At 39.3% G+C, this 9,446-nt stretch overlaps 1 protein-coding gene across 2 annotated transcripts; it reads right to left on the bottom strand.

Moving 5' to 3' along the window:
- Positions 1-5,006: 5,006 nt before the first annotated feature.
- On the bottom strand, positions 5,007-9,221 carry LOC111221728 (insulin gene enhancer protein ISL-3). Of its 2 annotated transcripts, none has more exons than XM_022745264.1 (6): positions 9,164-9,221; positions 8,552-8,741; positions 7,987-8,249; positions 6,500-6,786; positions 5,580-5,747; positions 5,007-5,123 (listed from the first exon to the last, which is right to left on the bottom strand). In XM_022745264.1, exons 1-6 carry the CDS (start codon positions 9,219-9,221, stop codon positions 5,007-5,009), a joined length of 1,083 nt encoding a protein of 360 aa, XP_022600985.1. The 2 variants fall into 2 exon arrangements, with proteins under 2 accessions (XP_022600985.1, XP_022600976.1); XM_022745255.1 differs by having other exon boundaries at positions 6,500-6,783.
- Positions 9,222-9,446: the final 225 nt, after the last annotated feature.

The following is a 9,446-nucleotide window of genomic DNA, read 5'->3' as shown; positions in this document are numbered from 1 at the left end:
CCTCTGCTGGTGGCCCCCACTGGAGGAGCAAGGTCACAGTGGGCCTGAGTGTTGAAATTTTCACACAGCCTCAATAGAAATCTCACACTTATTTTTACGCAATGTTTGTCAGTAAAAGCTAATTCAATAGTCTGAGGGCAAATTCTTTGAATGTACAGAAGGGATTGCAGGCAAAATGTTAGGAAGACAAAAAACTGTTGAGAACATTTTTGTTCATCTTTTTGTAGCTATATTTGTTGAATGAAAAACACCTAAATAAATAAAAAAAACACAAACACTTTCTGAATACAACAATATGAGATCAACCTTCCAGTTTCTATAAGGCAAAATCTGTATAATATTCATTAGCAAATCTGTAATATGAGCAACAGTAACTGTGGACAAAGGTTAGTGTGAGGGGCTTTTTGTGTAATAATAATAATAATAATAACGTATTACATTTTATTTATTAATAATAATAAATTAAATTAATAATATTAATAAATGAAAAATGTGCAAATAAATGTGAATGGTATTACAACTTCAGTGGAGTTGATAAATGGAGCATGACTCGACATTAGCAAATGTTGTTACACATTAAGCCCAGAGTCCTTTAAATTGCTGGAACTGGATAGGAAGGCTGTGAGAATCAGTTGTGTTCTGTTCAAACAGAATGTGTAACTGTGTATGTTGGCTTTTTTATATCAAATTCCCCATCAAGATTAAAATACCTTATTTAAGCCTGATGGATTATACTTTCTTCCTTTTTCTCCTTGTATTACAGACCTGTTGGATGACACATATTTTCACCATTGTTTCCTCAAAATCTATGACAGATTTATTCAAAGTTCCCACCTACTAGACTCGAAACAAGAATAAAAATAATACATTGATGTTTTATTTCCTAACTATGTTCAATGTAGTGTTAGGACTAATTGTTTGATTGTGACTGACATTATGTATATATAATATATACATAATATATAATATATTCATGTTTAGCGAATGATTACGGTTGGTGATGCTTTAAATCATACTGGAAACACCACAACAGCGATTAACATAATATAGAAAGATGAAATGGTTAATCACCTTACAAATAAAACTAGTTGAGAAAAAATTATCTGCACCTCCTCCAACACTCTGAAAGCACTATTCCAGTTTGGTGTCACACCTTAATGTGTATGTCTTAACTACTGAGTTATACAGATAGGTGTTTCTAATATTTAGTCTGTGGGACTGTTGTATTAGACTGCATTAATACACTGTCCACTTCATTAACATTGAAGGACAGTAGCTCTTCATCACACCTTCTGTAGCTGACACCTCCTGAAACACTGTACTAGTCATATTTCCTCTCTCCCAAAAACTGAATTGAAAGCCTGTGTAAAGCCTGAAAAGTACAAGATAGACTAAAATAGACCCTTAAAATAAAATATTATTTTTTTCCCAGCTAAATTAAGCACAGAGTACAAAAAAACTGTGAAAAGCAGAGAACAGGAGGCCCAACTTGTGTCAATCGCATTTTGGTGTCCCATGTATTTCCCCACCACTACAGTAACAAAAAAAATGGATAAATAAATGAAATATGTCCATAGTGATTAAAGAATACCTCAATGCTCCCTGTGTGAAAGGTGATGTTCAGCTGTGTGTGTCCGTCTGTCAGTGACCGCTTAGTGACTCGTGGTGGCGGTGGGCGGCGCTGTAAAGGCCTCCCCGAGCACGCCGGGTGATCTAATTACGCGCACCTCTCTACCAATTAGAGAATTACATCACACCTCTAAATGGACTCGTCCTCTCAATCATTAATGGTACGGTGTCATTCCCTCTGACAGCGTCTAGTTGCATCGCGGCAACTTGACACATGCAGACGCGTTTTCAGCGCTGCAGCGATGACACAGTTTGGAGTTAATGATAACTCGCTCAACACTGTCAGCTGTGTTTCTGCGCAAAAGAAATACATTTATTTGCAATTTATTTTTGCATTATTGTTTATTGGCATTTCTGCCTGCAAATGACGCACTGTCCCAAATAAGTTCCTGTTAAAATGACGTCAAGTCAGGCCATTCTCATACTGAAAAGAGTGGTCCCACTGTGTGTGTGTGTGTGTGTGTGTGTGTGTGTGTGTGTGTGTGTGTGTGTGTGTGTGTGTGTGTGTGGCCAGGGATCACCGGTGTTTATTCTGGTTCTTGTTTAACGCACAGAGGGGAAACGCCTGTCGATAGACTCGGTGGAAGATCATATGGCCTACAGGTACTCAGGCGTCACTTTATTGGTGTCAGAGGACGTGATCTCTGATCTGAATGAGCAACACAGACTAGTAGGCAGCCTAATGACTGAAGCGGAAAACATAAAATGGAAAATAAACTTTAACTGCACTGGTTAATGCTGTAGCCTAATGAATTTTTGGTGAATGTAGTTGTGCATTTAAAGTTACCTGCGCATTCATTGGTCTTTTTTTTTTAATTACATCTCTGTCTCTCACTTTTCATTCGCCCTGAAATAATGCTGAAATTTAGATCACATTCAAAGAGCCTCTGCTGACCCCAAAAGAAATGTTTTTTTTTTTTGTTTGTTTGTTTTTTTAAACACGTTTTTTTTATTGGATGTAGGCCTACAGAAAAAAAATCAAGTGATCTTTTTTCATTATGTTAAATTTCTAAAAAAAAAATATATATATATACATATATATATATATTATTATTATTATTATTATTATTATTTGACTGGTCAAAAGCTGAGATTTGGGGAAAAAAACTATAATAAGAAGAATGACATATTTTAAGTTAATTTCCATCAGTTGATGAATTGCATACAGTATCCATGCTGGAAATTAGGTGTTGGGGGAAACAATGATTTTCAGCAAGAGGAGAGTTAATAGGTCTGCATTCTTGTCTGTAAACGCCATTGTTATTCGTCTCTTATCTCTGTTATCTTAATCTGCTCGCAATGTTTACCTATCTTATTTGAAATAGCTCAATTGTCTCAACACGTCTATTATCTGTCTTTTGTCATTCAAACTTCCGATGAAGACGCTGTCCACTGCGCGAGGAACGAAAAAAAAGACATTTGTGTTGATTTTTTTTCTTTCTTTTTTCATCAATCACCTGGTGTATTATTGAGTCCAGCTTTGTTAAAATACAGCAGATGGAAGGAAATCGGCGCAGCAGGATAATTCAATTTTCTCCCATGAAAATCATGATAATTAATTATTAAGATTTTGCCTTTTTTTGGTTTTTTATTTGAAATTCATCAAAGCCAATAAAAGTATAGTTGAAATTATCTCACCTGGTTGGCAGATTTTTCACTCTTGGAATGATATAATATATAAAATTATATAATAAATAAAATTATATATATATATATGATATATATATCATTTTGGATTGTATAGATTTTAAGACTGAATAACGTGAAAAGTAAAAGTGTGTTCCTGCACACACTTCAAAATAAATGACAGAAAAACACAGGTTTTCAGTGCATATGGGGCAGCTTTGTTTTGTTCTGCACACAGTGTAAAGGAGTCAGTTCATTTAGTCTGAGCTGTCATCTTGGCTGACCCGTGCGCAATAACGCAATTCACTGAAGGAAAATAAACCGAAGAGGAGAAGTGACCCTTTACGAGCTGCTCTCTGCTCCCCTCACTTACGAGGGGCTTTAGGGAGGGTCTGTGTGTCCGTGTGTGTGTGTGTCTGTGTGTGTGTGTGTGTGTGTGTGTGTGTGTGTGTGTTTGTATATGTGTATGGACCGGGGGTGTTTGGTTAGTTTGTTGTGGCTTCAGTCAGTGTATCGCTTGCAGGTGATGCCAGGACTAGATAAGAGGTCGCCGATCCCTGCTCGCTGTCTAGACCAGCTTGTGACGCAACCAGAGTAACTGGACTGAGCACAATTTGCAGCAGATTTTTGCCCCCAAGATAGTAAATGACCACTGGCCGAGTCCTGCAACTTTACCGGAGGGGAAAACACCGCGAGATTGAGGAGGGAGATAAGACAAGTCCTTCAGGCTTCAATTCAGGCAGACCAACTACATATAGCCTGAACAGGACAAACAACATATTCAGTGCAACTGAAACACCGACTTCTGTTTCACCGTTTTGTATTTTTTTTTAAACGCTGTTAATCTACCATCGTCTCCAGCCCCGGAAGCTCTCTGCACGTTTCCGAAATCAGAGATCATAGGAACTGCTTCTAATTTCAGCGCTAAATTTTCAAATAAATCCAATTATTATTATAATATCCAATTATATTATTATATAAAATATTTAAAAAGCGAAAGTGGATCGGTATGTTAAAAACAAACTGCGCCTGTGGAAGACACTTTATGTATTCAGCTTTTTTATTTTTTTATCAGTTAATAATCCCTTTACGAATCGCTTTCCTAACAATAAATAATATAACAATAATTTACTTTTTGTTCGAGAAGCTCAAACAACCTGTATCCTGCCCTTAACAGAAAGTATTTTTACAACACGAATAGTTTGCAGATTATCATGCTCTGGCCTTAAGACAAAGAGTCAACTGGACTCGACAACGCAATGAACGTATCAAAAGATTCTCAGGTTGGAGAAACAAAGACACAATATGATCACAATGAAACTGCAGTGTCCGTCTGTTTTTCGACGTGGAAATGTTTCCAAGTTTGTGTTTCTGTTGGAAGGTTTTGTTGTAGTATATCCATCAGGAGGTCTTCTGTACATCTTCAGTCTCCGTATCAAGTCATGCAACAATTGTTCTGCTTAGTTTTTGTCAATGAAATCTCCAACAGAAAAAAAAAAGAAAACTCGGAGTCAGTCGGTGCTTTCTTTGTTCCATCTCCGCCATGTCAGGGAATTAAAAAAAAAAAAAAGAAAAGAAAGAAAAAAAAACACTCCTCTCTCTGAAGTTTTGGGCGATGTGATGAGCTGGTCTCATGCAGGGGGAGGGGGGGATCATGCTGCAATCGTCCTTGCAGGAGCGCGGGAAGGGGTGTGTGTGTGTGTGTGTGGGTGGGTGGGGGCGGGGGGTCCGACAGATGTGCAGGGCCCGTTTCACGTCTCCACCGGGCTGGGTACCATACTGTTGGGGGTGTCCGGTAACTGAGAGGACAATGAAGTCACGTCGCTGCCCGAGGAGTTCCCGAGAGAGCCCGATTCAGAGAAAGACACCTGAAGAGAGGGCAGCGAAGTGTCAAAAGTATGCAGCATATTCAGACTTTTATTTTGAAAGCACGTGTGTAAAGGTATTATATTCAAGTGTTTTTTTTTTTATTGCTAGGGATGACACCATGTTACCATGCACGTGACTGCCAGTGTGTGTGTGTGTGTGTGTGTGTGTGTGTGTGTGTGTGTGTGTGAGAGAGAGAGAGAGAGAGAGAGAGAGAGAGTGTGCATGTACATATACATGCAATAAAATTCAAATTGCTCTTTGTGTCCATCTGTGTGCAGAACAATAGATAGATAGATAGATAGATAGATAGATAGATAGATAGATAGATAGATAGATAGATAGATAGATAGATAGATAGATAGATAGATAGATAGATAGATAGATGATAGATAAGCCTGTCATCATCATGTCTGTGTGTTTGCACTTCTAACTCAGTCTGTCCTGAACACACACACCAGTTGTTGGAAGGCTGGCTGGTCCAGGTCGCTCTGCAAGGCGAACTCACTCAGGGCCTTCCATGGAGGCTGGTAGGTCTGAACCTCCACTGGGTTTCCCTGCACGGTGCTCTCATGTCGGATAGGACTTCCAGCCACAAGAGGCGTCCCTGTGAGGCCCTGCAGGTTCTGATGAAATAAAATCGAAACGCAACATAAACATTATTTATCTCTGTTTTGCAAGAAGGCATCTGTTACTAAACTTTCACTTTTGAAAGAACTGAAAAAGAATGGCTGGTGTGTTTTAATAATAGGATATACACATGTTTTCGTTTTCACATTCTATTTTTGATAAATGCTAAATTTGTAACAATTGACACAGAGTTCCTTTTTGGGGTTTGGCAAAGATTGATCTAAGCAAGAAATGTTTTGAGCCTGTTTGCAGAGGATGTTTTTATCTTTCAGGTCAAGCAACTGAAGCCAAAGCAGTTGATTCATTATTCATTGACTTAAAGTTTGAATACAGAGCAGCACTAGAGTCAGATGGAAAGGTTGTGCTGTGTTTCAGTTTAAGTAGAATAAAAGGTTCAGAAAAGAGTCAAATTATAGGGTGAGTCATAGTGGTTTACATTAGTGGACTATAACCTGCAACTACTGATAAGCACAGGGCAAACAACCATGTAAACAAAGCATTATGATACTGTATATTCATTAAAGAACATCATTAAGATACAAGGTTATGTTCAAATGGTTTGTATCTGTTTTCCATTTTGTTCTAAACTCTGCATTTGATTGATTCCAGCCTCAAACTGTGTTAAGTGAGTCCACATGAAGACTGATCATAATTTTAAATAAGTCCTATAACAAATAAGTAAATGCATGAATAAATAAAAAAGAATCGTTGATAGTAATCAAGTGGTCAAACTTACGAAGATGCTTACAGTCTTATCACTGTGCTGCTGCTGCTGGAGCTGCTTCATGAGGATTGATTTCTTTTTGTCTTTGCAGCGCTTGTTCTGGAACCAGACCCGGATCACCCTGGGGCTGAGGCCGGTCATTTCCACCAGCTGCTCCTTCATCAGCGCGTCCGGCCTCGGGTTGGCGTTGTAGCAGGTCCGCAACGTGTGGAGCTGCTTCTCGTTCAGCACCGTCCTGACCCGCGTCGTCTTCTCCGACTGCTTGTGGACGTGGTTCCGATGCGGGGCCTGCCGCACCGTGACCGGGTCTGCTGAGGACGGAGGACGGAAGAAGGTCTGTCACAAAATGTCTCACAGCAGGGAGGCCTCAGAAAAGCCGTTTTCAATTTTGATACTAGTTTTTTTTTTCAGCCAATTAATCTCAGTCTGAACTGTTTTGTCCTCTTGGATTGTTTTGTTTTATGCAGGAAAGCCCCAATAACATCCAACAGTGTGACAGGAAATTAAATGTCTGCTGTAGCTGAAATCACAGACTCAGGACAATAGTAATGAAATCTTTAAACAGAAACAACTCAGTATTTTTGGAAAGCTGTCTTTACATGACAACAACCTCTTTTGATTTGATTATTGCATCTTCTTGCTTGAAAGAAAAAATAATTTCTGGTCTATAATAGAGTTGTTTACCTAATTTTAGTTGCCCTATTATTAAATGTTTTTAAGTCTGCACTGCAAATTTAACCGCTCACCACTTGCATTGATGTCAGCCTATAATTTTTTTCTCACAAAATCTATAATCTGCAGTCAGTTAAACCTGAAAAGACCTGCTGGAATATGAAATCCTGTTGGTGTCACTGTCCCAGGCCTCTCTATGAGTTATTTTCAAATGATCGCTTTAAGCAGGAAGTTGTTGAATATTATTCACACATTTGCTTCGTTCGCTTTCTCTTGGCAGGCGCCCGCTAGATGACAACTCCACACACACACACACACACACACACACACACACACACACACACACACACACACACAGGCACGCACACACACACGCACACACACACACTGCCATAGCCGCGACTCAAATACCAGATTATTCAGATAATGGCAACAGAGCAGGTTAGCGCTAATTGGATCAATTATGAAATTAGCCTAAAGAAAGGTCGCAGCACACACTTTACACACACACACACTAAGCCCGACCAAAAAGAAAATGATCAAGATGCCAAATCATAAAGAAAATATATTAATCCTTCATCTTATACTGATTTTTAATTTGGGCTATTTTGCTTTATTTTCTTTATTTTTCCTAAATTCATGATGTCAGATTTTTTTTTGCTACAACTAAGTTTTTATTAATTACTTGTCAAATATAAAAGAAAATGTGTTTAAATCTTTTTGCAGGGCACGTCTTTTATTTAGGATTAGGCCTCTATATTTAAATAGTAAGGATTTGTCATGTAGCCTAATAATAACAATAATAATAATAACAATAATAATAATAATAATGATCTGACCTGCCAGGTGCAGCGGTCTGTTGGAGTGGATGTGACCGGGGCTGATGGGACTTCCTGCGGAGCTCCTCTCCAGCAGCAGACTGTGGTCCGCCCGGCAGAGCAGCTCTTCTTCCCGCAAAGAGAACTCGTCTCCCGGCAGCAGCTGCCTGCTGCACACCGAGCACCGAAAACACTCGATGTGGTACACGTTATCCCGGGCTCTCATCACCAGGTCGCTGCTGCTGAATCCCAGGTTGCATTTTGCGCATTTTATTCCAAACAGCCTGGAAAATTAGAAGTTGTTTAGAGAATTAAAAATCAAGGGAGAAAATGTGAGAAATAACACAAGTCAGAGTTGTGAAGTGTAGTGTTCAAATGCTTATGTTGTTTGTTTTTTATTTGAATTGATAACAGTGTTTTGTTTTGTTTTTTGTACAATTGTAGGCTATATTAAACTGCAGTTGTGTGTTACATTTTGTATCTAAATTGGTATTTTTTTAAATGAGGTCTTGTCTAACTTTACATTTAAAATGACTAAACGTGATTCAGCCTATAATATAGCCTACATATTTCCAAGAACTCCTACCTTACATAATCTCTTTTACAATAGGTTTTTCCGTCCCGGACGAAACAAGTGCAGGTCTCATCCAGGTACTGGCTGCACTCTGCGCACTTCAGGCAGGCTGCGTGCCACTCCAGGTCGGGAGAGACTCTCAGTATGTACTGGTCATGGATCTGACTTCCACATCCTACACACATCGCGAATCCTGGCTTCTCTGCAAAGAGCCCACAGCATTTTAACCACACACTGAAAATGCAGCCAAATAAATTCAACCACTAACAAATGCAGCATTTGTTATTTTGTTTTTTGTTTTTCTTTAGATTTCAATGTGTGTCTCAGTTTTGCAGCGAACTCCTCTTTTTCTGCAGACTGGACAACTCTTGATGTTATGTAACAGATGGAGACTTTTGCCAGTGTTCGTAAAGCACAAACACTGAATTGTTTCATTTCTTTTCTTTTTTTTAAGTCTCCAAAACGGACAGCCTGAGAAATAACAGTTCGTAATACTGCATTATTAGAAAAAATGACGTTGGTAATCGGTGCACTGCTGAATATATCAAGTAGCCCATAAAGCCACTGCGATGAAAACACAATCTGCCACTTCAAACTCCGCCGAGCAGTTCCGCTTCTACTTACTTTTGGAATGATCCCCCATATCACCCAAGAAAGAAGAGCTGAAAATAATATCCACCATACAGGACGGATAGAGCGGACTGTGGTAGATGCAGAAAAGATGTGAGGAGATGACTGGCCCTCCGCTTGCCTCCCTGATAACTTGTGTCTCTCCGGACTAAAGGGGGGCGAGGAGGCTGCAGGGTCCCACGCGCTGCTCCTCTGACGTCATGACGTCCACAACGGACTCTCCAATCGCCCCACTGCATCCCTCTCAACCTGCAAAAAAAAGGAAAAAAATCCCCCC

Source organism: Seriola dumerili, unplaced genomic scaffold (genome assembly GCF_002260705.1).
Source record: "Seriola dumerili isolate Sdu_G_001 unplaced genomic scaffold, Sdu_1.0 BDQW01000003.1, whole genome shotgun sequence".
Taxonomy (NCBI): domain Eukaryota; kingdom Metazoa; phylum Chordata; class Actinopteri; order Carangiformes; family Carangidae; genus Seriola; species Seriola dumerili.
Note: the sequence above shows the minus strand (reverse complement) of the source record. Positions and strands in the feature narration are given on the sequence as shown.

What these genes read in the sequence shown, in the direction of transcription:
- LOC111221728 (XM_022745264.1), bottom strand. Translation starts at nt 9,221, where the DNA reads ATGGTGGATATTATTTTCAGCTCTTCTTTCTTGGGTGATATGGGGGAT. An exon ending in TATGGGGGATCATTCCAAAA is followed by an intron (nt 8,742 to 9,163) that starts GTAAGTAGAAGC and finishes GGCTCTTTGCAG; the next exon opens with AGAAGCCAGGATTCGCGATG. An exon ending in CAGACCGCTGCACCTGGCAG is followed by an intron (nt 6,787 to 7,986) that starts GTCAGATCATTA and finishes CTCCGTCCTCAG; the next exon opens with CAGACCCGGTCACGGTGCGG.